A 26,675-nucleotide genomic window follows, 5' to 3' on the forward strand; every position below is an offset into this window, starting at 1 on the left:
GGATTAAATTGGCGAAATTGAAAGGTTTAAGATTGAATTGAGATAAATACAATAGATTTAGAAATTTTTTGATAATTTCCGGGTGAATGCTTACCTCCTTTTCCTTTCGGTTTTCTTGAAGGGTTTGCTCGGCAAGGCATATGTTAAGATTTACCGCTAATAACCTATCGAGATCATCCGGATTCGGCAATAAATCTCACTGTCTACGTGACTACGACAGAAGTTACATCTACGTAATGTGACCACACCATACAAGTGGAGAACAACTCTGATACGTATGTAAGAGGCTGCATGCTGGCGTCGCATACTGTGGCAGCAACCAAAGTCATGCCCTAAATAACTTATAATCCAATTGGCTTCGCACACAGGTTTTCTGGGGTTGGGTTGGAAATGGTTGGAGGTGGTTGGATAAGATCACAAACATTGATTTTGAAAGAAAAAACATGAGAGGAGCCACCAAAAAAAAAAAAAAAAAACAGTTTCATAGTATACTTAACTCAAACTCGTGCTCTCGGGCGATCGCCATTCTTTTAACAGTGCAGCGAACGTCGAGTACTAATCTATTCCATCCATTGCTGTGGAAAAAACGAGTGAATTTTTCACAAACGGTGTAAAGATACAGACACCATGCGTGCCGGGGAAGCTAATCATCAGATAATCCGATTATAATTTGTTGACCAAATGATCCAAATAATCTTTATTAAGCACCAGCCATCAATAATTCGATTTTAATAAAGATTCTGATGTGGTTAAGATGTTCAAACCCGCATTGCACTATCATTGTCAAGAAGTTAGCTGGTGTGATCAGGAAAGAAAAGAATCATAAAGAAAGACTTTAAGAAGGTGGCTGGTGCTTCTTCTTTGGAGGGGAGAGAGCTAGAAGGAGCCGCGGAGAAAGCTCGAACCGGCGCTGTTTCATCGTGATTATAGAGAATCATATCATATCAAATGTGTCTCGACTTATTTATGGACACACCATTTGGAATGCGAAATCTGATCTGAATCTGGTTTTTTTTTTTCCTTCCCTTCTTCGCTCGGCGAGAAGAGAAAAAGTATGGAGGCAGAGAATAGTCTTCCTCCTGGGTTCAGGTTCCATCCGACAGACGAAGAACTCATCACGTATTATCTGACACCGAAGGTGTCCGAGAGGAGCTTCACTTCGAAAGCCATCGTTGACGTCGATCTCAACAAGTGCGAGCCTTGGGACCTCCCTGGTATACAGCTTTATGACTTCAGAGTTATGTAATCTGGTTTACATTTGCGCGCATGTATGTATATTAACCTTTTGGATAGCTTGTTGATTGAGCTGTTTCTCTTGTCAATGGTGAGTTTAGGGTTTGCTTAATCTGTCTTGGTTGATAGTTGATCACTGCAGATTTTCTCTTTGGTTAACCTTCTTATCTCCCCACAACTTTAATGCAGTAGGGGAGATTGCTAAAGAAAGAGATACCCATCAGTCTTGATTTATTGCTCCTACTATAATTGTTTTGGAAACTTTTTGTATATGCTGCGTTTCAGGAATTATCCCCACAAAAGGAGAAGTTCCCTCCTCAATGTTTTTAAAAAAATGCATGGCCTTCTTTCTCAGTCTTGATTGATGTGTGTAGGCAAAGCGTCCATGGGAGAGAAAGAATGGTACTTCTTCAGCTTGAGAGACAGGAAATACCCGACTGGACTCCGGACCAACCGAGCGACAAGAGCGGGCTATTGGAAAACCACCGGAAAGGACAAGGAGATTTTCCGAGCCGGGCTTCTCGTCGGAATGAAGAAAACCCTAGTGTTCTACGGCGGTAGAGCCCCGAGGGGCGAGAAAAGCAATTGGGTCATGCACGAATATAGGCTGCAAAGCGAGCACCGGTGTCGATCCACGGTAATGATGTTCTTCGAGACATCGTGTGCTCATTAATTAGTTATAGGTCGCCCATCTCTTTCTTCAAATGCTGTCAAATGATGCATCAGATACTTTGATGAGGAAAAGTAGCTAGTCTCTTGGTTTACTTGGTCAAACAGGCGCGTAGGATGTTAAGGAATTTGACGAAGTGACCGTGATTTCATCAATAGTATTCACGGTTCATTCTGCAGGACGGATGGGTGGTTTGCAGGGTTTTCCAGAAGAGCTCGGCGACGAAGAAGCTGCAGACGGCATCCTCACCGCCTTCTCCCGATTCTCCCATTGCTGAAGATATGACGATTGCAAACTATTACGGAGATCAAATGGAGACAACCAACAGCAGTCCAAGCACCATTATCCCCAGTTCAGGTGCATTTAGCAATCTTCCATCAGGACTTGCTCGCAATAGCTCCACTAACTTTAACAACAACTTGAATTGGCCATCGGCAAGAGAACCGACAAGCTTGCCGCCGCCGCCATGGCCTTCCAGCTTTCTAAGCTCGAACTCGCCGTGGAATTCTCTCATCCTCAAAGCATTGCAGTCAAGGACTTTCCAAGCAAGAGAAGTCGCCGCCGCCATGCCTGACTACTCGTTACTATCCCATGGGACTTCTCATCTTGGGCATGATCCAAGCCTCGCGAATAATTCTTCAAGACCTTTCGAGCCTGGAACCGACCGAGGGCCGCCGGCGCCACCATTCAATTGGACTACTCCATATGAAGGCAATTAAAATTCTAAAAGTTAACGCCTACAATGGTGTAACTCTTACTCATCTCTTGCATAATTTTATGTGAACAAGTGGGGCTAAATCCCCGCAGTACTATACGTTAGCACTTTGGTGGTGGAGGAGCTGCAACCCGCTGCTAGTCCCACCACCACATCATTGTAACTTTTGAGAAAGAAGTCAAAGCGATTTGCCTGACGAGATCATGCTGAAATGTTCACCCAGCTAGAAGATAGACATTGCTTACCTTTTGGGTGGAATTGGTTAGAGGAGGCAAAATGGGTCTAGAACCCATATTTGATCCATATTTCATGATAGTGGGTCATAAATGACTTCCTTAAGTTTTAAAAGTGGGTCAAAAATAGATTACTTAGAAATTTGATGGGTCCTATATGGGTTTTAAATAGGCCGTAAATGAGTTAGCTAAGAAAACTATAAAAAAAATTAGCAATATATATATTATATATCTTTAAAAATGCATAAGAAATAATTTTCTCTAAACTGGATTTTAATATTGAAGTATTCAATTATATAGGTTGGGTCGGATATAAGTTACTAGATTTGTATAGCATGAAAATAGGATTAAATGGGTCGGTATGGGTCGGACCATAATTTACCCGACCCAAGCCCGATCCGATCCACCCGTTTGACAACTCTAGAGCTAGGCTAATGAAATTTCTTTATTAATCATAGTGAAGAGATCACAATGGAAGTGAGTACGTCGGAAAGTTGATCTCTTTGCGAGGTCTGGCAAGTGTTAACTTCACTGTTCTTCGAACCTTCTCTAGACTCTCGCTATTGCTCGTCTTGTCACTCTTGAACCAGACAGGAACCCTAAAACCATAGAATAGCCCAAAAAGATCTGGCCCGGTTGAGAAAGCCCGTGAAGTGAGTGACAAAATTCGATCCCGGCCCAAAAAGATCTGGCCCGGTCGAGAAAGGCCATATTGCGAGTGGCGAAATTGGGTCTCGGCCCAAAAGGTGCCACCTTGATCTGTCTATCCAAAAAGATCCATACTTTAACGGCCCACAAACAAAGAAGAAGGCAATTTCACACACTGGTTCACCGATCTTCAAACCAAAAGAGGAAGAAAAACCAAAGAACAATCGAAGCTCTCTTCCGTTTGGGATGGCGGGGAGGCAATTCGTCGGGGACGGCACGGCGGCAAGCCTCGCAGGGATGTCGAAGAACCAGCTCTACGACATCATGTCTCAGATGAAGGCACTTCCTTCTCTTTACCCCCTCTTTTTCCTCTGCTTCTTGGTTTCGTCTTCCCTTCTCTTCATCGTCGGCGATTTTTTTTTTTTTTCGCCCCTCTTTTCACCGTAGCTGCGCTCGACGGAAAGATGAGTAAAATTTTCCTGTGATTTTCTGTTCTTTCTCTCTGTCCCGCTTCTAATTGGTATGCTTGTGACAGACATTGATCGAGCAGAACCACGAACAAGCGAGAGAGATACTGATCCAGAATCCTCTCTTGACTAAAACCTTATTCCAGGTAACTCGAGAATGTTTAGGTTATCTTTCGAACTGTTTGCTTTAGACTTGTTGGATTGGGCGATCCTTGGATGGCGTCAGTTTTGTTTTGGGTCATTACTGCGATTTGTCTTGAAATAAACTTCGAGGGACTGGTTTGGTTATGATGGCCCGTGGAAATTTGGGCGCGATCTTGGATGTTGCTCATGCACGGGGCAGTTCGAGCCCCCTGCATTCCTTTTTAGCCTTGTGATTGCCGGCTCACTTCTTTTCAAGCACGAGGAAGCAGGACGAGTAACTCGTGAGCAACTGGACTTATTTACAGCCCGTGGACATGTTTGATCCTCTAGAATCTGGATAATTATTTCCTTAACTCCTTCCGAATTTTAGTTGATTCACCTGGAATATTCATGGTTTCGTGTCCAAACAATGATCTTGGAGGTTGAATCCTCTTTCGGAACTTAATAAGGAATTCCTTGTGCATGTAGGAATATATTACTGATAAGCTGTCTGTTTTTTTGGTAATCGATAATGGGTTTGCATATAGCAAAGCTCAAGTTTTATGTTGGTGCAATGATCTCTCCATTATTCTATGTACAGGCTCCTGCATACATATTATTGCTCTCTCACTTTTTTGTGTGATCTTTTTAATATGTTCTGTCATATCATGCTTACTAGTGATTTCTTGGCTCATCTTTAACTGGAACTTACTCTTCCTTCAGGCGCAAATTATGCTTGGAATGGTGCAGCCTCCTCAAGTGGTAATGTCATTTTAACCTTTTCGTTTTACATTGATACATCTCTGGATGCTATAATAATTTCAATGGTCTACAGCTTCCAAAAATTCAAGTTCCAGCATCACAACAGCCTCAGCCTCAGACTCAGCCTCAGCCGCTAGTGCAGCCACCTCAGCAGCTACCACAGCCACCTCAGCAACCGAACCCTCAGACAGCTCATCAATATCCTGGTAAAATTGGTTGTCCAGATCAAGGGAGTGTGTCTCAGACTCAATTTCCTACGAGAAATCATAGTCAAAGCCAGCATGGAGTGCCAATTTCATCGGCTAGTGTTCCTTCAGCTAATCTTCAGCCTCTGCCTTCACATGGTCTACAGCCACTTCAGCAGCCTAAGATGCATCAAAATGTCCAAGCTACTCCAGTGACCCTTCCTCAGCCTTCTCAGGTGCCCACAATGGCTCCCCTCCCACTTCATTCTGCTCCTCAGACGCCTCCACTTCAACAGCCCCAAATGCCCACTGCCACAGCCCAGTTGCAACAAGCCTTACAGACAAGTGGAATTTCTCAAGTTCCATTTCAGCCTCCATTGCAACCGCCAATGCAACCACAATCCAGACCATCATCGATGTCTTCTTTCCATCAACAGTATCCCTCTCAGATAGGCCCTAATGTGGGGTTTCATCCATCTGGGGGTTCTCAGCATGTATCACAGCCATCATATCATGTGAGCTTTTTAGTCAGTGTTGGATTATTCGTGTTTTTCTCTGAATAGGGGTGGTAATTTCTTTCTTGATGAGTTGATCAGTCAGCTTCAAGGCCTCCTCCTGGCATTGGATCATTCAGCCAAGGACAGCCTTCACTCCTTAATCAGCCACCAACTCAAGCCATGTATCAAGTACTCTCTTGTGGGACTGTTTCTTTCCAAATGAGTTTTTTTATGTCATGCGCATTTTTTTTTTTTAATTATGGAGTGAAGATTGACACAGTTTGATAAATTGCAAGTTTGGCATGAAATTGTTCCTGTTACTGATGTTGAGGAGTGGATAGGAGTTCAGTTTGATTTGGGATGGATGAATTATTGAAGGTAGGAAGTGAGATATAAAAAGTCAGTCATCCATAAAAGATCTCCATTTGTGCCTTTGCCTAATTAATTTGCATCATGGGCTGTGCTTGAATTTGTCAGCAAGTAATCCTGATTGAGTTACCTGAAGCATTGTTATAAAGCTATTGATGTTGGATTATTTGGTTTCATGGGAGAAACTTTCTTCCTGAAACATTTCTGACTCAGCCAGTGTAACTAAAGATCCCTGTCATGTGGTGCTTTTATTTGATTGTGCCTTGTCCTGATTGTATGATTGCGCTTGTTTCTGCAAATTATCAAACAAAAAGTGGATTAATTAATCTCAAAAAAGAGTATTTCCTGATTTGTTGTCGTATCCAAAATGTTTGAAGTCTTTGGTCAGCTCTGAAGATCTCTACCAATGGGGCCAAGAAACATTAAAAGTAGCTTGGATCAGGTGTTGGCATTACCAGACTCATGTTGAAACTTTCTATTGAAAAGAAACAAATTTGTATGGAGATTGGCCTCCTAAATTTGAAGAGTTTGCATATGCAAATACACCCTTCAGGAGAGGGTTCGAAAAGATCGGTCCTTGTGATTTCCTTACAATGTGTGTGGATTTGATGTTACCTTACGAGGACAGTGAACTTTCACCCCCCAAAATTTGTAGGGAATGACTGATGGATGACTTAATAATGACTTCATAGTTGTGGTTTGAAGCACTTCAGAGACTCGGATCAATGCGTGATGATGTTTGATATTGCAAGTTTGGCCATTAGTTTGGCAGACTTTGGCCTGTATCTGTTTGCATGCACAATCTTTCCTGACCAACTACTCAATTCCCTTTCGACCAAAAAAAAAAAAAAAATACTACTCAATTCCTTGAAATTGCTTGTGAATCTCTCTCGTGATTATGCAATCTTAAGTTCTTAGTGCTCAAATTTTATCTTTCAGGGCGGAGGTTCACATCCAGGTATAGAATTTAGCCATCAAGGTGGCGGTCCCATGCAAGTGGATAGGGGATCTTCTTGGATGACTGGCCCGTCAGACAACAACCTTTCACAGCTTCCTGGCCCTCCACCCGTTGTTCCTGGTCAGATAGGCCCAGGAAGTCAGCCACCTCGTCCTGCTGCTGTAACTCTTCTCTTTTTCTTTTTTCTTTTTATATCGGCTCTATTTTACCTTTGCTTGTTATAGAGGTCTATAATAAAGAATTTTTTTTGGGACATTGACGTAAAATTTTCTCCCGTGGTGCAGCTATCACCGGAGATGGAGCAGGCCCTACTTCAGCAGGTCATGAGCCTCACTCCAGAGCAGATTAATCTCCTGCCTCCAGAACAAAGGAATCAAGTTCTTCAGCTGCAGCAGATGCTTCGCCAATGAGATTGTCTAACTCATTCTTTCAACAATTCCTAGTCGCCGTCCTCAATGTCATCAATCTCCTTTTTGAGCGTATATTAAGCTATTTATTTACTACTGATGATGTCGAGTAACGGCGAAGGCCCTCATGGTTGGACATATTGCTCAACATGGGAGGCATCCATTTGACTATTGCATGCTTTTGAGTAGTTATCTCATCATTTTGTAGGTTTTCGTGGATAAGGTTCCGAAGCATCGGCCTTAGTGCCCTCCTGTTTTCTCTTTGAATGAACATATTAAACCTAATTTTTGGGTGACAAATTTTTAAAACTTTTGGTTGGTCATTGTCGTTCCTCCCCCTGGTTGTCAATATTGCGAGTCATGACTACCGAAGTGAAACCATTGAATATCTTGTGAAATAGTCGATTAACACTTGTAGCAAGTTACTTCCTTGCACGAATTCAAATTTCGCCCATCATAAGTTAGCAAGTTAATGACATACTTTGTGTGCAAAACATGATGAATGTGAGTCATGCAGAACTAGTTTAGTCTTCACTTGATGCAGAGGTCATGGTAAATTCAAGAGTTGTTTTCTCGGCAAGACCACACACTTAAAAAGAACCCACTATTCGGTCCTTACGTGCAATAATATTCTAGAATTTAGACATCGAGAATTCTCCGTGATTTTAATGATCTGGCCCCGTCGACAATCTTCCATAAGTCGATACCGGACATGCCAATAAAATGATGGGGGGAAAAGAATTGCGCTGTGTTTATGCCTCTTGCATGCCATTATTCCAAGGTAAGAGTTTTCTCTTTTTCGGTCTGAATCAGCCATGACAGTGGACCACGAGATTCTTGCTGAAGCTGGAGTCACCGATTTCCTAAATATAGAATACCGTGGACATGCCTCCTCTTCATTTAAAACTGCACAAGATCAGGTATTAATGCACAATCAAACTTCGTGAACTTGAACTCAACTTTGCACGAGGTCAGTCTACAATACTTCTATCACCAATGACATTTGCTTCTCCTACGAAAAATTACGTGCAAGCAGTGGCTTTTATACTGAACGGTTTGGTCAATTGCTGGAAGATCTTCTGCTTAGGGAAGGTGACGAGTTGAATATTTCCTGACCGAGATCCTTTATCTTGTTGAGTAAAAGCGTCTGTTCTGTCTCGCACTGGACCATGTATTCTTCCTGCAAATCTTGAAGGCTCTCCATCTCAGTCGCCACTGTTGCAAGCCCTTCAAGGCTGCCATCTTCGATCAAAGATTGAAGCTTGACCATCAGTTCTTTCATCTGACCAAGAACATTTAGCAGCATAAGTTGACATGAAATGCAGAACAGGCAACACCTTCCTATTCTATTAAATAATGTAGGACATGGCATTATGCAGTTAAGAAAGACACTCTGAACACCATTATGGAATATGCTCACCTGGCCAGAAATCTGAACCGATCTAGTTAGGGATGGTTCTGAATCAAGACTCGCTCTCTTTAGGAGATCTGGAACTTTTCTTGTGATCTGGATATGGATCTCTCCCCTCTTCACTCCCTGAAGGGGAATCCATTTGTCGAACATCTGGTTTGGAGGCAACCTTTGATATTCCACGACACAATTGCCAATGCTCGATGAGAGTAGCACTGCATTGTGGTCTTTCACATGCAACTCTAGGGGACTTCCATTGTCGGGAAATTCCAAGGTCTGGTTCCAACGAGGATGTAGAGTTTTGAACATAACCTGCAATGCCAGACATGGCACGCTAGGTAAGAAAACTCTGTATGAGACTGGGCTTTCTTATATAGACGCGTGGAAACTGGTAAATAAGTACTTATGTCAGAAACTTAAAACAGAAATCCAAGAAACTAAGTACAAGCTGCCACAATCATGATTTATTTTCACTGCACTATCCTAGAGATGACGCAGAAGATATACAGCTGTTATTTTCTTCACCTTATTCCTCGACTTTGATGAACTTTTCACATTTGCTGGACTAGAAATTCTTGGAAATAGCATGTTCTAAGCTAAGCACGGCACTAACCAAGATTTAGTTAAAGAGACCAAGAGTCTAAAGGTGCTTATTGACATCATTAGCTGGCTACCACAATATCAAATGAGATGCATTAACACAGAAAATATCAACTTGCTGGATTTAGGCTTTTGCATGACTTGATAAGAATATGAGGAGCAAAACTTAAGTTTGAATAGCAAGATTCCTAACCTTCGTTCTTCTCTTCAAATTTCCGTAGTGTACCCTCACATATGGATCACTTGTCCCTCTAAGATCTGCAGCAATAAGATCCCTTGCTTCAATGAGAGTTAGCTCTACCCAACCATTGCCGGAACCTGTTATTGAACCCTGAAGATTTAAGCATATTGAGCAAACTCGTATTAGTGTAAAAACTAGTGAGACATACACTGGTACAGGAAAACGGCATGGAGTGACATTAACAAGTGGTGCAGTGGACTGAAAAAAAACTATGCAAGGTGTTTCATTTCGATTATTTCGGAATGAACATCCATCTGCACTCCCTCTGGGGAAGCAAAACATACCCTGGATCCTTCAGGGTCAGAGACTCGGATAGCTTCGAGTTGAAGCCTCAGCTCCCCACAATTAACTTTCTCCAATGGGACCCACACGTCCCTGACAAACCCTTCAGCCAGTCCTTCCAGGTTTACTCGTGCACTGCCAAGATTATTGTCACTGAACATATCTTCGCTGTAACACTTTATCTTTAGGCATTCATCGCCTCTTATCTCATCAAAATCAAACTTCTGATTCCAAACTGGATTACAGGTACGAGCAGTTCTCGCCTTTTGTAGGACCTGAAAAAGAAAGGTTGAGGCATTATTAATTGGTCGATTCATCAACTGAAAGTCCATACACTGAAACATGGCGATGCAAGTAACATGAAAAGGAAAACTTACCTTTCCATACTGCAATTTGACATAGGGTTCACACTTTCCATTTCTGTCCTTTGAAATTAAGTCCTTCCCTTCAACGACGGTGATATTGAGTTTTCTTCCAGTTTTTGAGAGCAGATTTGATGATCCATTGAGTGAATTTTGAGAGTTGACTAGGAAGTTGTTCAAGCTATGTGAACCATCAGAGAATTGCCACTCTTTCAAAACAAGCCTCACTGTCAACTGTAGTAATGTGTACTCGGTCATTTAGATGGTAACCTTTATCTCACCACAATTTAAATTTTTGGCATTACAAATATCATACAAAAATGTATTTATAAAGGTAGGTAGTGTGACACATCGCATATTTAAATGCTAGGAACACGATATGAGTAAAGTGGTTGATTAATTTCCTAGAGACATCTCTGGTGGGTGAAAGGATAACAACAATGTCTATAATCATACTCATGACTATAATGACTATAATGGAACAGGACTTTAGAACTCATACCTCCCCCACACTTGCCCTCTCAAATGGAACCACCAATTCGACTTCTTTTCCACAAAATTCAGCATGCTTGGCAATTATGCCAGACTCGGGCCCAATTGCCCAGAATATTGTTGAGTCATCGGCAACATACCTTACCTACACACATCAAGAAGCAATATACTAGTTAGCAGGCAACATATAAAGAAGGTGGGAAAGGTTCCTAATAATTGAACAGTGGCATTATTTTATTCAAGGAAAGTTGATTCACATGTAACTTCTATGCTTCATTCCAACATGCAAGAGTACCTTTATCTCACAACTTGCCAAATAGTCATACTTGACGCTGTTTGGTGTACTTTCATAAAGGTGGAAGCGCAAGGTGCCTGCATCCTCATGTAGAACCATATTAAAAGTCGAATCCCATGTAGGAGTTGAACCTGTCTTCACATCGGTCCTTCTGGTTAACTCCTCAAGTTCGACTTCAACAAATGTCTGTAGATCCTTGTCGTCAAGGTGTTCTTCCAGTGTCCCATTTGTGGTAAAACTATGTTGTCTTCTGGATGGGCTTCCTCTCAAAGCACTCCGAGAAAGTTTACTGGCTGAAACAACCTTAACGTAAACGATACCACCAACTGCTTTTTTCCTCAACTCAACAGCGGGCAAAGAGAAACAACGACGCCTTGGTTCCACCATGGTCTTGACTAAGGAATCTGTAAGAATTTTTACCTAAAAGCAACCCAAGTATAGTGATGACAAAAAGAATTTATTATTAAGAGCACTATCAACAGAATGCATCTAGAATATTGTGAAACAATGCATCTGAGAGTTGAATGACCAATTAATACAAGCAGTCTGCGACCAATCAATATGCCAGCAAGTCTTGGGCAGTTCTTCATTCTGTATTGTACAGGATAAGACGTCCATAGTAAAACTGATGATGCTACTATGCCATCCACAGAACATCATAAAACAAGGTCAACAAACACTACTGTCCTTTCCCACTATTTGGGGTTGTACTGTTTAATACCATGTACTCTGTAAGCTCCTTCAAAATCTACTCCATTTTCAGAGCTCGGTACCCCTTTTAACATGCTATACTCGCATAAATACCAACCAAAAAGTTCGTAAAATTTTGTTCGTGTGAAGAGCGATTTGAAAATTGAATGACCATTAAACCTGCTTTGAATATTCTGCTATGAAAAAATTATGTAGATAGATAAATTGCTTTCCTCTCTCGAGTGTATAAAAGTAACAATGGATGCTTGGCAGAATCATAGCCAAATATGCATCTGGAAGCAAACACTCTTAATAGACAAATCATCCCTGCTAAGTTTGGAAGAAGAAAATTACAATGAAAGACGTTGTGGAAGTTAGACTGAGTGAATAATGCCAAATAGAAATGGAAAAAGACTCACCAACCAAGAAGATACGCCTGGCAGCTCTGTGGCAGGCAATGTTTGGCTTCCTCCACTGCCAAAGGCAACTCCAATTCTCACTTCGGGAACAGACATGAACGAGTACAATAGAGCTTTCCCGTCCAGGACTGGCATCAAGAGTAGCTGCAAATGGAAAATAGATTGTTGCAAAATACCCAAAACTGCCATTCAGGAACCACAAGAATATCCCGAAAACTTGAAAGAAACTCTGTCAGAGATACACAGCATCTGACTAAATAGAAACTAAGAGCACTTAACGTACTTCTTTTTAAACACAAGTCAACTAAATGATTTCATGCTTATGTAACCAGGGCGTGCCGACTGCTATTTTTAAACTTTCAATCACTAAAATATCACCTCATTGGGACACCTCAAGCTTCAACTTTATAAGTACCTCACAGAAAATTTAACCAACTATACTCTATCCTGCAAGCAAGCAAATTATATTGGATATAGCTCACCATCGTCATGAACAATGAAACTTCCTAATTTCTAAAGTCCATGAATTGAAGCAGGCAGGCATTATAACATTTGACTTGGACGCTGGGAAGTCAGCCTCAAGGTCCATTTAACACATTAACTATATATCAGAAAAGGTCTAACCTCCTGAAATAAATAAGAAAAGACCAAAGTAAATGCACACACACAAAACAATTAAGGCTATGTTAACTACGATGTTCTTGGTTATAAGAATTTCAAAGTCCACACGATACCAGTCAAGGCAATACTATCGTACAAGGAAATTCAGCCCCCAAAAGCCATATAATACGGGCAGTTGTAGTTGTATGTAATGTACATGACCATCAATTGTAACTGGGAGCATCAGTTGGGTAAAATTTAGAAACCAAAGATGCCCACAAAGGCCCGCAAAACCCAAAGTTTTAAAGAGTTTTTTTTTAATCAGGAAGAGGTTACTCCTTAGGTCTTCACTGTACTGAACATTCAATCACTTCACTGTCAGGACTCCCATTAACAGACAGAATCTTAACACTAATATTATGATTTTAGTAAACGTCCTATGCTACTTGTGAATGAATACCTGCTTGTGCATATTTACGCGTGTACAAGCATGCATGCAGATGCTACGTCTTAAATCTTTATATTTAACTGCAGGGAATTGGCTGTATTACATACCTCACCCTTGATATGTAGACTGTTAATGATGATCCGAGCATTTCCAATTGGCTTTGCAAGCTTAGCGTGCAACAAAATACTCATATCACTTGTATCCCAATCAAATCCCAAACGCATGATTTTCTATGAAGAAAAAAGAAAAGATATCCATTAGATGTCAGGGACTAAAAAAAGTAATACTCATACCCCTGATAGAGAGAAAGAAACAACACGTAAATAAAGTTGCTCAGCCACTTTATTCTACCATTAACCATCCTCTAAAATGTTTCAAAAGTTGCTGCAATTCATGCTCAACATCCTAAAATTCGGCAGTTCCTCGATCATTTTCCTCTTTACCCGACCACCTTTTACTTTCATCTACCTCCTATGCAGCCCCTCTTTCCAGCTATCCATGACAGAAGTAGATCGTTAAACTTCATCCTTCAACTATCGACTAAATAGCATGCAAGAACACTTTGGATGCAAGACCCGTCACCAGTGGACGAGAAGAGAAAAAGATTGGTCGGTTGCAAATACTTGCATAAACCATTGACACAAACGGCAACTGGGATGCAAATGTGAATACTTACGTGAAATGACCAACTCTCAGTGTAGCCTCACATCAGCACTGCGCAAGATGTACTACCTCACATATTTTCCAAATTGTTCTGTCACTCTACCTGCACGCACACAAGAAGTACTCTCTCTCTCTCTCTCTCTCTCTCTCTCTCTCTCTCTCTATATATATATATATATATATATATATATATATATATATATATGCACGCTCGCGCACACACACATATATATATACACATATATACAAATGCATATGATGGCACATGTACACATTAGTACGCCCACACAAAAATACAATGCGTGATTACAAAATTATGCAGCAAAAACCTCATAACAAACCTGATCACCTGTAGTTGACCACCGAGTCCCCTGAAGACCCAAACTGGGCGGACTAGAACCCAAAGAAAACTCCAACAGTTCAACTCTTTCCTATAGCAAAGACAATGCAAAGAGACGTAAGCTCAACTTTTACCAGTGACCCGAAAGGACAGATTACCAACGAATAGTCCAAAAGATGACTTACTATAAGCTTGGACTTCCTGTGTCTTAGACGTTTCTGCAAAACAAATATTAGACTGTTAAGCACATATAATTATAGACAATATATGTATGACTAGTTTCTTCCTAGCATTCAGGAATTCAGATGAGTAAAAGTGGGGGAAGATTTTACAGTATTTCTCTAGCAAGAAACATATTTGCACAAACTACTATTTCTTTCAAGCAGAACATAGCTACATCCATTATCTCCTCCGAGGATAAGAAGTTCCAAAAAATAGAATGTGTCAAAGAAAATGTCATTTTTCCCAAAGCATGCAAAACAAGTGTTTCTAACTTAAATGTGGTATGACAGCCCACACCTATCATGCCCATTCATCTTAAACATAAAACAACAAATAATAAACATCGAAATCAACCCAACTCACCTCAACTAGTGATGCGAATCTTATGGAGAGCTTTGGGTTCACAAAATTGGGCCAGATTTCCATCAACAGCTTGTTCAGCCATTCACAGTGCTCCAGAGGAGTTGTTGGCTGTGAGGACATGCAATTAGAACCAAACAAAGAGGATGAACTTTTAATTCTCAATGTTCACGTTCCGAATGAAAAGAAGATAGCTACCGAGGTGTTCAGTATGACGCGCTTCCATTTTTTATTCAGGTCTTCCACGAGCATTTGGCGTTGATAACTTCCATACTGCAGGCACCATAAAAAGAATTTTAGACTGACGATTGAAACTTCCCTTGGAATCCTTGTTTGGAACAGGATTAAATATATTTGAGGGAAGAAAGGAAAGAAAACTTTGAAGCATGGCCAAAAACTTTTATGTGTATTATTCACTTGATGGATTCTGATTATCTATTGATTACAATTTGCCTTTTTAGCTTGAGCTATCTCTGCTTCTAAACTTCACATAATGCAATACATTTTCAAGAAACAGCAACCTCAATTTTTTTTTTTTTGGGGTCAAAACAGCAACCTCAAATTTTTTTTTTTTTGGGGTCAAAACAGCAACCTCATTTGACAACCTGCGATGGAGGCCTCTCAAGTCCTCTACTATATTTATTGCTGAGATCGCTCATTACCTACGAAATGTATCTCAACCACGCAGATGAAGTGTCATAATCTTGGATAAACTAATTTGAATGACCTTCTTCCAGAGGATCGCAATTTTGGGCCAATCCTAACAACCGTACGATATAAAGCAGTCAACCCAGACACGAAGGAACAGGTCGGTCAAGACAAACTATGCAATTGAATTCCAGATATCAAGGGAGAACTGGAAAATATGATCATAACAGCTTTTTTCAGACAACGAAATGCCAATCATTGAAGAAAGTGAAATTAGTAATCATCCACGTAACGGTACAATCTTCAGAAGACAACAAAAGTCACAAAAGCAAGATTTGACCATACAAAAAGAAACATCATGGTGCATATCAAATCAAGATGAGAATGTATTTGCCGAAAAAGAGAAAGATGAGAATATAACCAGAAATTTCATTTGATTCCAGACAAGAAAAGAATCGGTCAAGGCAGAGTCAAGAACATGAATCAAGCAGGAATCACTCACCTGAATCGTTGCCCAAACGGCGACAACAAGAGGGACCCAATTCGAGAAAGGGAAAACCCATCTCTCTATCGCCCAGCCAAGTGCTATCAAACCAATCAAGAATGGAAGCAGAGGCTTCTCCACCGTCAAGTAGTTCAAGAACTCCATTGCCTCTTCCACGTTGAACCCTCTCTTGTTTCTCTTACCCATCGAAAATCAAAACTCCCAGAACTTCCCACTTCACTTTCTCGGGCTGAAAAACGAAACTTGATACTCACAATACCATGGCGAAGATCGCCACAAGAAGGGGCAGAGAAGAAATAAAAAAATCTAAGCTTGAGAGCTGACAGACGCCAGTAGCATCAAGTCTTGGAGGATTTCTAACTTGCCCAAGAACTGATCCTCAATCAAGAATCACGGGTCGTCGACAGTCGGAGAAAAGGAGCGGTTAGGAATTCAGAGAGACTCCCTCCAGCTGCTCGTACCGTTTTCGGAGAGAGAGAGAGAGAGAGAGAGAGAGACAGAAACAGAGACAGAAACAGAGACAGAGAGAGGACAAGTCAGAGACTCGCGACGGTAAAGGTAAGAAATTCTTAGTTGAGAACGATGTGAACGCAGATTTTTGCTATTGAGATAAAAAAACTAGCTTGTGCCTCTCTTTCGTTCTCTCCGACGAGACCGTAATACTCTTTTTCGGCCATAAGCAACAGTCCAGAACGTACAACGGAAGAAGATATTGATGTCCTCGAACTACCGTTGATCAAGAGTTCGTGGGTCCCGCCAATAAAGATGATTAAAATTTCTTGCAGACTCCTCCCGCTGCTGACTGACCAAGCGGAAGCCGATCGAGCTGGTAACCACTCTTGGGAAGGCTTTTGGTTGACTTTGACTTGTAATGTTTAAATTACGTGATCGCCACTGAATTTGGGGATGGGCTATCGAAATTTTACAGTGATAAATTTATTCTTGAAGGATGAGAGTGTATTTCTAGCTGTAGAATATGTTTTGTTATTCGCTTTGTTCTGCAGTTATTCAAAAGCTTGAAAGTATTCTATATAACTGGCGAGTATTATCCTAATTAATGAATGAAATCTTTTTTTTTTCTCGATAAAAAAAAGAGAAAAAAATTCGTACTTTTTCAATCTTGTGCGTAAGAAAATTAAGGATATTGATATTTTCACACCATCCTCCTTCATTTATTTTTTACTTTTTCAATTTTAGATGGTCATTTAAGATCGCAGTAAAGATAGACGAAATGTTGCGATCAAATCGGGAACGAGTGATTTTATTTTTGTAATATTGCATGATCGAAGATATTCATCTTCATTGCTCGAGAGAACAAAATATAAGTTTATTTGACGTTTGAATTCGATGTCGTGGTCCTGATATGGAATTTGCAATTTTTGCAAGGTGTTTTTCGAGAGAATGGACATATGTTCTTACAATATGTGAGTAACAACAATATATGGAGGGTCAAATCTAGGGTTGACCGACGACCGGGCCGGGATCGTGGGTCGGGTCAAATCCGGCTCACCGGTCGATTTTTGAACTTTCAAGGGGAGGAGTCAAACTGCGAAATTCCAAAAAGTTTTATTTTGGGGTGGCGGGCGTGGTGGGGCCCAGCGGCTTCTAGAATGATTTTATTTTTCTCCGCTAATTTCCCACGTGGCACCGCTAAGGAAGACCCTCGGAGTCGGGTCTTCGAGGAGGTGGTCCAGACCGGATTCTTCGGTTTTTACATTCCGGTCCGCTTTGGCCGTACTGTTAGGGCACCTCGAACGGAGATCCGACTGTCGGTCCAGTCAGCAGCAGCATTAACTTTTTGCCGGCTCATAGTTGGCTACTAAATTTTGCAGATTTCTTTTTTTATTTTATTTTATTTTATAAATTTCCAGCTTAGGCCAGAAAATACTTTTTGCAGGCTTAGGGTTGGAGAACTTGATCAAATTTTTGCAAGATGGGCACTCGGAGTTATTTTTACTTTCGCTTTTAGATGAATTTAAGAAATAATTTATAGGTAGTGTCAAGAGCATTTGATGTTTACCTGAAGTTGGATATGCTAAATCTCCCAAAAAAAAAAAAAAACATATTCGCGGTTGTTTGTATTTTTTGAACGGGTATATTTGTTTAATTTTGACCAGAAATAAAAATTCCGACCAGTTTCATTTAGAGTTTCATGGCATTTCTTTACAATGAAAAGAGAAAATTATTCAAGATCCCTTAAAGTTTCAGGACGGTGCACGTTTGGCTTCGAGTGTTCAATCGGTATGCAAAGCCCCTTGAACTTTCAATTTTGCTATGATCGTCATCTCTTCGTCTATTTTTCAATCTACATGTGCCTAATATGCGATTTTTCAAGAGTAAGATTCTAATTATTCTTGCTTTTTTTTTTAGGCAAATCACTCTTTGGCTCCTAAACACATGAAAAATCATAGAACGAGCACGGGAAAATGCAAAAAAAGATGTACTAACCTTTAATAAAATGTTGGCACGAAAATGGTAAGGTTTTTTCTTTCTTTCTTTTCCATTGTTTAATTTCTTTAAATTGATTTTCAAATTACGAAATTGGTTACCTTGTTTTGTATATCCTAATTAAGAAACCCTTACCAAAGTTGGGAGCTTCTCGCCATAATGACCAAAGTGGTTCCATTCATCTACCATGTGTAAATTATACCTTATGATTAAAAAAAGGTGGTTTGATTTCATTTATTTTTATTTTTGGCATTTCAATTTCAACCAGAGCAATACCTGACGAAGAACGAGAAATGTCCGCACGGGAACTGACGTTAGACATTATCTTAAAGAATTCCAACGGTTGAGACCTCACGCCATGTCGCAAGAACCCCCATAAAATGTCACGCCAAGAGCACGAATTTTGGTGATCCATGGACCACCTCTCATGCACTTGCGTCCATTCCTGTCTGGGAAGCCCCATTGAAGATCAACCAAACGAGCGCACTTATTGAGCGATTCATGGACCACATAGCACACTCAGGTCCAATTCTCGGTCTGATATCCTGGTGAACGGTGAAATGCATTCCATAATTGCACTACTAGCACCTACATCAGTGTGAAGATGGGAGAAACTTGAAGTAGCAAATACATCAAACACTAGGTGGGTTGGGAACTTCGAGATTCGCGATTTTCCAGCTGAACAGGCGTGAATCTTAGCCTGCCTCCTGCTTGACATGGGCTCGTGAACAAGTAAACTGAAGACAAATCAACAAGGCTGGCATTTGCGCATCAACGGAGGGAGGCAGATTCAAAGTTCTACTACCAGAAGGAAGCATGCAGACTAAACGAAACAAGAAGGTCGGAGTTATGATGCAAGAACCAAAAGACTACAGAAGAATTAGCAGGGAAATGATCAAACTCAATACATTTCGCTCACCACCCCTCAGCTCGTCCTAGATGGCATCCTGGTAAGCAATGCGACTACGTGCAGTCAATCCGCGACATTAAGAAGTTAGCAAAGCTTACTGAGTTGCGCAGAGCGTCTGCACTTGCAAAAGACTTTTCCTTGTACCCAAGGAAGAGTCAATGACGACGTGAAGGACACAAAGACTACATAGCCAACTTAATTGTATCTCACTAGATGAAGCATTACAGTTCGCCAGAAAAATGTACTTTTCAAGATACTTTTTACAATCAAAAAGGCATCAGGGTAGTTAATTAGATTAAAATTCAGGGGACTTCTAAGTACAAACTAAGAAGCAGCACGGCCTTCTTTATTGTTGGCAAAGAATAAAAAAAGAAACAAAGGTTGTCAAATATGACCGTACTAATATGAGCCTGCAACCTTTCATGATAAATAAAAAATAAAGCCACTGTAAAATCATAAATAGCAGAAAAGCCAGACGTTAAAAGCTCGTTATATTCCCACTTGGCTGAAGATTGGATAAAGGCACAATAACATAGGCAGAAGCCCGAGCACTTCCAAGTATATACAGAAACTAGACAGATTCATGATTTATCTCGTGCAGACTTCCCCTCGTTTTTCAGATGTATGATCACTCCTTAACAAAGAACTTAACTGCATTCTAAGACCTATACAAGTCCTCACACCATCACTTTCTCTTCTTATCTTCCTTCTCTCTTTCGAGAACAACAGGAGCTGCTGGTATACTGAACCACCACTCTCTTAACCTCCTCATCCATCTTTCACTACTTGCTTTCCGTAGAGGAGAATATCTTGTAAAATTCTCCAAGAAAACCATTAACAATATGTACTTACTGGGAACAAGAACGAGCATCAGGGCCGACAGAAAGAGAGCTACTGACAATTTCTCACTTGCCTAATAAGCACGAGTAACAAACAATTTTACTTGTGAATACAAAATTTCAAAAACTAAATAATAGAGTTGGAAAACAGAATATGACACTTTCAGTCTTTATTCTGGTTACCTGAGGGTAAATGGACATCATTAAGCCACGTAATTTCAGGAGGACTATGTTTGTGTCCTGGATGAACCCTTCAGCTTGGGAAATTGCATTTTGAACAGCCAAAAGCTGCTCCATTGTGTTCATCGCAGGAGGGGCTATAACCTTGACTTCATGAAAAGCCTTCCCTCCACTAAAGTACTTATTAAGTACCATGAAAACTGCGAGGAATACGAGCCCAAATGCAAAGGCATAACCGAGCAATCCCCTGCGAAGCATATACCAGACGTTCTCAGAGAACTCAATGTTTTCTATGCATGCCAAGGAAATACGGAACTCTTGCAGTTTCTTTTACCAGTCCCACCTTAATTCCTAAGGAGATTCATGATTTAAGTTCATAGGTGCATGATGCACTTGGATAACGTCAATGCATCCGCAAGTCAAGAGAATATATCAAAGTTAAAAAAGTGTGGAAGAGTCCATCAATGCAGATTGATCTTTCAGTAGAAGACTTGATAAGCTTTTCAAAGGTCACATACACTATCTGTTTTGTGCAAAATAAATGACCATCTGATGTCAAACACCATACAAAAATCCACAACATGCAGAGTGCAAGAAAGATTTTAGTCACTCCAAAGTTGGCTCTTACAGCCATAGACCATTTTTGCCAAAAACCTTAATAAATTGTCAGGTAGACTTTACCGATCACCATCCCAAAATTGTATAACACTCACACTACCAGACTTTTCAATTTACCCCTGAATGATGCGGAAAGAAATGCGAATAAATCATTTAATCATAATTCTGGCCAAAAAAATCATGTCATCATCCACGCAATCAATAACATATTTCATCTAAGCAGGAAAAGAATATAAAGACAAAAGTAGGTATAACTCTAAACAGAAGGGTAGAACCGACAAAGAGACCATCTGCAATAACAGCACATTACCTGCAAATGATGTAAGTGACGACCAAACAGAAGATGGAAGAGTGCAAAGGATTATCCCAATATGCCAGAGAAAGTAGCCACTTGCCAACTTCAATAAGAGGAAACAGTAACTCCTGTGGAATGAGTAAAATATGAACAAAGGTATTAATGGAACAATGTAAATCTGATAAATTCAGCTAGTTGGGATGGGACGCCACCACAACCATCTTGTTCCCACCTTTATTTAATAACATAAACACGTAGAGACAACAGTAATATCAAACCTACATAAATAGATAGTAACTTTTCTCTTTTGCCAATAGGAAAGTAATGATTGAACCACTATCATCACTAATACCTTCATGACTGCCATATTGGTATCAATCCCATCAACTTTAACTTCATCAACAGTTGCTTGTGCCACCACTACCTTTTTATAGCTGTTTCTAGATTCTTTCACCACTCTTTCTAACGAACTGATTTCCCCCACAGCTATCTCGCCAACAACAAGCCCTGCTTCATTTAGGTTATTGGAACCACTCCCAAAGAACCCTAGGTTAGAAATCATGGCGAGCGAGGAAATGGAATACATCCCACCACCCCCATCATCGTAACTATTAGTACGGTCTAGTTCCCTTATGGATGACCCGTTTGCAAGAGCTTCCAGTATTAAGTCTCCGCCAGGAAGTTGGTCACAGAGATTAAACATGAGAAGATCCTCACAGTGAAGAGGGCCTAAGGAACTAAATTCTCTAATGGCCTGTATCCGTAGGATTCCAAGTACAGCCATTGAAAGTGCTTCATCTCGTTCCACTCCAGTGATCTGGAATTTCTTAACGAAGCGGTGTGCATATAAAATCTCCCGGACTATTGCCAACCAATAGTCACGACGAGCATGTCCTTTGAGTTCAGGAAACTCCATGACAACAGGTTCCAATCTGCATGAAGTGAAGACATTAAGAGAAAGATGCTGGGAATCAAATGAGCCAATTTGATTTCAGAAAGATGAATCATAGAAGTGAATATCAAACTTTAAAGAAATGCATCAAGCCTCACAATGATGTTGATTTGTACATGATTGCCTTGTCAAACAACCTAGTGCCCCATGGTCCAGTCAACTCGGGCTTGACAATCTGTTTCAGATCATCTGATAAGTCATACTTTTTGGCATCGTCATAAGATACCATTCGGAGTGGTTCAAAATAAAGGGCATGATCAGTCAGTGTTAAACGACCTGCACGGAGGCAACACCAAAGAAAGAAATATAAGTGATAAGGAAAAGAGAAAAAGAAAAACTAGAGTCACTGGTCAATGCTGCTATTCTTTTCAAATGAGGGACAACAAGCCTTGAAGCTGAAGATCTTTGACCGATAGGACATTTCATTTGATGGAAGAATTTTATATTTACTTAAAAACCAGCATCAAAGAATGTTGATCCTTGATATATACCAGGCCATGTAGACATTCCTACATGTTCAAGAACTGGTTGTGTTGTTACAGTTCCATCCACTTCAAGAATCTTCTCTCCTCTGGAGGATCGAACACCTGAAAGGAGGGATGATTCTGACTGGGACTTCAATTTTTTTACAGCTCTACAAGGACAAGTACAAGATTATCAGAGTTTATGCAAAAAAAGATTTAGATGACATACAATAACCATGAAGATATGCTAGGACAGCATTGTTCTTGAATCTCCAAACACATTTCATAATTTTGAGTAAAAATTTTTCTCATCTATGCAATATTGCCTTCTCCAAATAACTCGTATGCAGCAAATTGAGATGTAGTACCTTTCCAGCCCGGTAAGGTACTTATCATAGACAAAAAAATGAAGCCGACCACCCGTAGAAGCGGTGAGCACTTCAAAAAGGTTTTCACTAATAACGACATTTGCAATGATAGGGACAGCTGGAGCTATACGAGAGAAAGCTTGCACACCGACAGTAACGTCTTCACCTTCCTGCATTAGGAAAATTGCACTAAACGTTTTGACTGGTAAAAGGTGCAGATTGCAGAATACCTAAGCAAATAACCATCCTATATAAGCAATTTCATCTAATTGTAGCAGCCAAGCACTGAAGTCAACTAAGTAATCCTTGATTCATCTTCATTTCACTATGTGTTTCTTTGCACTTACAAACAAGGACAGGCACAAGCTCACAAGTTAAGAGATATCAAAATCTCCCACCAAAAAATGCGTTCTTAACATTTCTAGGAAGAATTGAGAAAGAAGGAATACTTAAAAGTAAAACAGGTAGATGAAGGGAGACTAACATGAACTAAAGATTCACTTGCACCAGGTGTTTCCCAAGCTACCATCATGTCATAAGTTAGGCGCCGGAATTTTTTATCACCCAGATGGCTGGCTACTTGAAGTGAGAGTGCAAGTGTCCTGAAGCAACAATATTCCAAAAAGTTCCTTGCATAAACTGATGGATGCTTTACGGAATCAGAAGCCTCTTTGTCGAAGCTCCCCTGAAGCTCAATCGTTGGAGTACCAAGGACTCTGCATTTAAGCATTGCTTACCGTAAAGAGAGATATCATTATGATGTGCCATACCAAATCCAATGCTACGATATTGTATTAAATTACCAACTATCTAAGGGCCTCAGTTTTATCCCCACAATTGAAGTAACGGATTGCAGAAAACAATCAATATAGTTCCTGGGTGCTTACTTTGAGCATCGGCGAACAACAATATTCGCTATTGGAGACAGCTCTGGTATCCAGTTCCTTTGAGCCGATGGAGACTTCCCCATTTCTTCAAATTCTTCTCCAAATAAGGTCCGGTTCCCAATCAACCACTTGAACGAACCTTCTCTCACTAGACCCTCTAACATATTCCTGGTCTTGCTTGCCACAGCCATCTCGAAAATGCCCAGCTCTATGTGATCCGAAACGTAAGCAAACGCCCTCGAACCACACTAATTCTAGGACCAGCAACTTCCACTCGAACGCTCCAAAGCCAGAACTCATAAAACCAAACTCGAACTCCAATTGCTTCCCATTTGTCCAACACGAACAAGAACAAAGCAACTGACTTACTGATATCACGTCCAAAATCACGCCAAATCAACCAAAATCGCAGCTCAACAGACAGATTCAATCACATATAAAAGAAGTCCAAACACCTGCAACGCGATAAGTTTCTTCGACCAAAGCACCGCACGGGGAAAGTTACCTGTCCACGCAATACCCAGGAATTTGATTTGAGCTTCAATCCCATGAAAATTCTTCCCACACAAAACGAGACTTTCGAGACCTAGCGTCCGATCAACGATTCAGTACTGCCCACCAGTCGCGTTTACCCAATCCGTGAAGCTACAAGCAAAACAAGGAAGGCACAGGGGAAGACGGGTCTCCGCAGCTTTCACAAGGGGGAACTAATTTATTCTCACTCAGTTAAGATTTATCCGGAGAAGAAGCGGCGAGAAGATAAAGGAAGGGAAGAGAGAGAGAGAGGGAGGCGAAACAGTAGTCCAGAGAGCTATGGAGCTTTAGCTTTCCATCGTCATCAATCGGAAGCTTTCCTTCTTCTGGACAAATATACAGTGGGAAGGGAACGAGTAGATCCACAAGGGCACGTCACACGTGTCTTCTGCGCATCGGCCGTGAGCTGGAAGGTTTTGGTACGCGACGGTGATACACGGGCGGGCCGGGCCCGACTTAGACAGTACAGCCCAGAAATCATATCTCAGCTGGACCTCAATGTATTGTGGGCTGGGTGGGCCCATTGGTAGCGAATATGGGCCTCAGTCTCAGGCCCATGATCAGTTCTATGCTAAGATCGGCCTAATGGAAATTGGTCCAATTTATCTATTGCCAAAACATACCCGAACCTATAGGTGGCCGGTTCCTGAAGAAGGTGGAACCCCCGGTTCCGGTTTCAGTTCGGAACCGCCGATTCCTAGACTCAACGGTTATTTTTCCCCGGGCCTCCTCCTTTTTTTTTTATTTAAAAACCGGGTCGGAACCGTGGGCCCAGTCAACGGGCCCGTTCCCGGCCGGTCAACGGGCCGGTTCTGGGCCCACGGTTCATTTTGGCCATCTCTACCCGAACCGCCCTAATAATACGATTCGCGAAAGACTAACACAGAAAATATTTAAAAAATATTTTCCTAAAAGTGATCACTTTTATAGCTTTAAATTATTATTAAATGAAAAATGTTTTCACTATCGACAACAATTTATGTTAAAACATTTCCGTGAGCGATAAAAAAAAAATTCCGGTCAATATTTCGGTAAATGATACAAATGATTATTTCTAGAAAAATATTTTTAAAATCATTCATTTTCCAAGCGAGACAAATGCACTCTAAGACAACCATGAGGAGCGTCATCAAACCCATTTCATATCTAGCCAGCATTATCCAAAATAGAAACATCATCAAACTCATTTGCCACAGTCACCCCGTCAATCTCCGCCTAAGAATTTGTTGACATCGATGGCGGTCAGTCCTTAAGCTCGAAATCTAGACTGGAGTTTCTAATCGAACACTTCGCTCAAATCTATAAATCGATCGGACTAGCATATAATTTCCTCCCAAAATGTTTCATGATCCTCAGATTGTTGACTCATATGATGTGCCCCATTGTGTACTCATCTTGCGATCATGAGGGAACAAACTTCCATTACGGGAACTGGAAGCTTGGAGAATCTGGCTGAAGTATCACTAGTACAGCATTCCTGGAGTGCTAGTTTTACTTGATACCCAGAGTTTAGTTATTACGTTCAACTTTGGGTTTAGTTAATTCTACTAATAGTTCAAAGTTCTTCAGTCTTAAATTAGCCTTCTGTACAGTTTCTTCCTATATCTTCACTAGAGAATTCTCCTATGTCGAGGATTCCGACTTTACGCAGAGTAAAGTCCTGACTGATATGATGAAACCCTACTGATCTACATGGAAAAGGTAAAATACAGATCGAAACCGGGGTGGTGACCGAAAACACGAGTTTGTTTGGAGTCGACCGCATACGAAACCGAACATGCTTCGGGTGCCTCAAGGATCAACTATACATTGAGATCCTGATCACTAAGGCCAACTTTATCATGGATTATTACTCATGCTGGATTGGTATTTCTCTCCCAGCTCAGCCTTGGTAATGATCTTCTAAGTTTGCCTTGCTGAGGTTCATTTCACTAACATTCAGTCCTTGAAAACATCTCGAACGCTTTCAAATTCAAGCCTCTACAATAATTAGAATGTGAAACTGTGGGCCGAGACGGAAGCTTTTCAAGCACGTCCACCTGGTGATCCTTCGTATGATTTGGGCTGATGAGGGGAACCAGTCTCTCTCGAGATGACCTTCGATGATAGAATGATTCGGACTGAATGTACATAAGTGAGCAACAGAAGCGAGGTGGCGCCGCTGGTGGTGGCAATCGGCTCAGTATGTGCTTGGTCATGTGGTGGGTTGCCCGCTTGAGTGGGAGGGTGGTGGTCGTCGATGACAGTTTGCCAATAGGCATTGCACCTCTAGCTTGTGAGTAAAGACACACAAACTAGAGTTGAGCATGGTTCTAAAATAGAACAAGAACCGAAA

General features: G+C 40.9%; 4 protein-coding genes across 7 annotated transcripts; 2 read left to right on the forward strand and 2 right to left on the reverse strand.

The window, feature by feature from the left end:
- Positions 1 to 968: 968 nt before the first annotated feature.
- LOC115734811 (NAC domain-containing protein 92-like) lies at positions 969 to 2,814 on the forward strand. Its single transcript, XM_030665748.2, has 3 exons — positions 969 to 1,214; positions 1,608 to 1,870; positions 2,083 to 2,814. Exons 1-3 carry the CDS (start codon positions 1,055 to 1,057, stop codon positions 2,620 to 2,622), a joined length of 963 nt encoding a protein of 320 aa, XP_030521608.1. The 5' UTR covers positions 969 to 1,054; the 3' UTR covers positions 2,623 to 2,814.
- Positions 2,815 to 3,663: 849 nt separating this feature from the next.
- LOC115734887 (cleavage stimulating factor 64) lies at positions 3,664 to 7,567 on the forward strand. Its single transcript, XM_030665863.2, has 7 exons — positions 3,664 to 3,838; positions 4,035 to 4,112; positions 4,813 to 4,851; positions 4,925 to 5,551; positions 5,633 to 5,722; positions 6,842 to 7,021; positions 7,145 to 7,567. The coding sequence occupies exons 1-7, from the start codon at positions 3,746 to 3,748 to the stop codon at positions 7,268 to 7,270; spliced, it is 1,233 nt and encodes a 410-aa protein (XP_030521723.1). The 5' UTR covers positions 3,664 to 3,745; the 3' UTR covers positions 7,271 to 7,567.
- A 585-nt stretch (positions 7,568 to 8,152) lies between these two features.
- On the reverse strand, positions 8,153 to 16,342 carry LOC115734772 (synaptotagmin-5). 3 transcript variants are annotated; one of them, XM_048282490.1, is made up of 15 exons: positions 16,174 to 16,342; positions 15,843 to 16,136; positions 14,891 to 14,965; positions 14,696 to 14,803; positions 14,296 to 14,328; positions 14,112 to 14,201; positions 13,215 to 13,337; positions 12,060 to 12,203; positions 10,951 to 11,370; positions 10,666 to 10,800; positions 10,179 to 10,397; positions 9,804 to 10,076; positions 9,472 to 9,609; positions 8,688 to 8,990; positions 8,153 to 8,549 (listed from the first exon to the last, which is right to left on the reverse strand). In XM_048282490.1, the coding sequence occupies exons 2-15, from the start codon at positions 16,029 to 16,031 to the stop codon at positions 8,328 to 8,330; spliced, it is 2,472 nt and encodes an 823-aa protein (XP_048138447.1). In that variant the 5' UTR covers positions 16,032 to 16,136; positions 16,174 to 16,342; the 3' UTR covers positions 8,153 to 8,327. The 3 variants fall into 3 exon arrangements, with proteins under 3 accessions (XP_048138447.1, XP_030521548.1, XP_030521547.1); XM_030665688.2 differs by lacking the exon at positions 16,174 to 16,342 and adding an exon at positions 15,285 to 15,354 and having other exon boundaries at positions 15,843 to 15,916; XM_030665687.1 differs by lacking the exon at positions 13,215 to 13,337 and having other exon boundaries at positions 15,843 to 16,342.
- Positions 16,343 to 19,680: 3,338 nt separating this feature from the next.
- Positions 19,681 to 24,713, reverse strand: LOC115734778. Of its 2 annotated transcripts, none has more exons than XM_030665699.2 (9): positions 23,807 to 24,713; positions 23,404 to 23,635; positions 22,920 to 23,089; positions 22,579 to 22,721; positions 22,186 to 22,363; positions 21,488 to 22,067; positions 21,151 to 21,263; positions 20,226 to 20,469; positions 19,681 to 20,116 (listed from the first exon to the last, which is right to left on the reverse strand). In XM_030665699.2, the coding sequence occupies exons 1-9, from the start codon at positions 23,995 to 23,997 to the stop codon at positions 19,889 to 19,891; spliced, it is 2,079 nt and encodes a 692-aa protein (XP_030521559.1). In that variant the 5' UTR covers positions 23,998 to 24,713; the 3' UTR covers positions 19,681 to 19,888. The 2 variants fall into 2 exon arrangements, with proteins under 2 accessions (XP_030521559.1, XP_030521560.1); XM_030665700.1 differs by having other exon boundaries at positions 23,404 to 23,651; positions 23,807 to 23,946.
- Between the last annotated feature and the right edge of the window lie 1,962 nt (positions 24,714 to 26,675).

The sequence above is a fragment of the Rhodamnia argentea genome, chromosome 7 (assembly GCF_020921035.1).
Source record: "Rhodamnia argentea isolate NSW1041297 chromosome 7, ASM2092103v1, whole genome shotgun sequence".
In the NCBI taxonomy this organism is placed as follows: domain Eukaryota; kingdom Viridiplantae; phylum Streptophyta; class Magnoliopsida; order Myrtales; family Myrtaceae; genus Rhodamnia; species Rhodamnia argentea.

Excerpts from the sequence above, each read along its gene's own strand:
- LOC115734772 (XM_048282490.1), bottom strand. The coding sequence starts at position 16,031 with ATGGGTAAGAGAAACAAGAGAGGGTTCAACGTGGAAGAGGCAATGGAG. Across the intron at positions 11,371-12,059 it reads CAGGCGTATCTTCTTGGTTG|GTAAAAATTCTTACAGATTC; the intron begins GTGAGTCTTTTT and ends GGTTGCTTTTAG. Across the intron at positions 10,801-10,950 it reads TGGCAAGTTGTGAGATAAAG|GTAAGGTATGTTGCCGATGA; the intron begins GTACTCTTGCAT and ends TGATGTGTGTAG.
- LOC115734887 (XM_030665863.2), top strand. The coding sequence starts at position 3,746 with ATGGCGGGGAGGCAATTCGTCGGGGACGGCACGGCGGCAAGCCTCGCA. Across the intron at positions 4,852-4,924 it reads TGGTGCAGCCTCCTCAAGTG|CTTCCAAAAATTCAAGTTCC; the intron begins GTAATGTCATTT and ends AATGGTCTACAG. Across the intron at positions 7,022-7,144 it reads AGCCACCTCGTCCTGCTGCT|CTATCACCGGAGATGGAGCA; the intron begins GTAACTCTTCTC and ends CCCGTGGTGCAG.
- LOC115734811 (XM_030665748.2), top strand. The coding sequence starts at position 1,055 with ATGGAGGCAGAGAATAGTCTTCCTCCTGGGTTCAGGTTCCATCCGACA. Across the intron at positions 1,215-1,607 it reads CGAGCCTTGGGACCTCCCTG|GCAAAGCGTCCATGGGAGAG; the intron begins GTATACAGCTTT and ends TGATGTGTGTAG. Across the intron at positions 1,871-2,082 it reads AGCACCGGTGTCGATCCACG|GACGGATGGGTGGTTTGCAG; the intron begins GTAATGATGTTC and ends TTCATTCTGCAG.
- LOC115734778 (XM_030665699.2), bottom strand. The coding sequence starts at position 23,997 with ATGGCTGTGGCAAGCAAGACCAGGAATATGTTAGAGGGTCTAGTGAGA. Across the intron at positions 23,636-23,806 it reads GTTGTTCGCCGATGCTCAAA|AGTCCTTGGTACTCCAACGA; the intron begins GTAAGCACCCAG and ends GCTTAAATGCAG. Across the intron at positions 20,117-20,225 it reads TGATGTCCATTTACCCTCAG|GCAAGTGAGAAATTGTCAGT; the intron begins GTAACCAGAATA and ends CGTGCTTATTAG.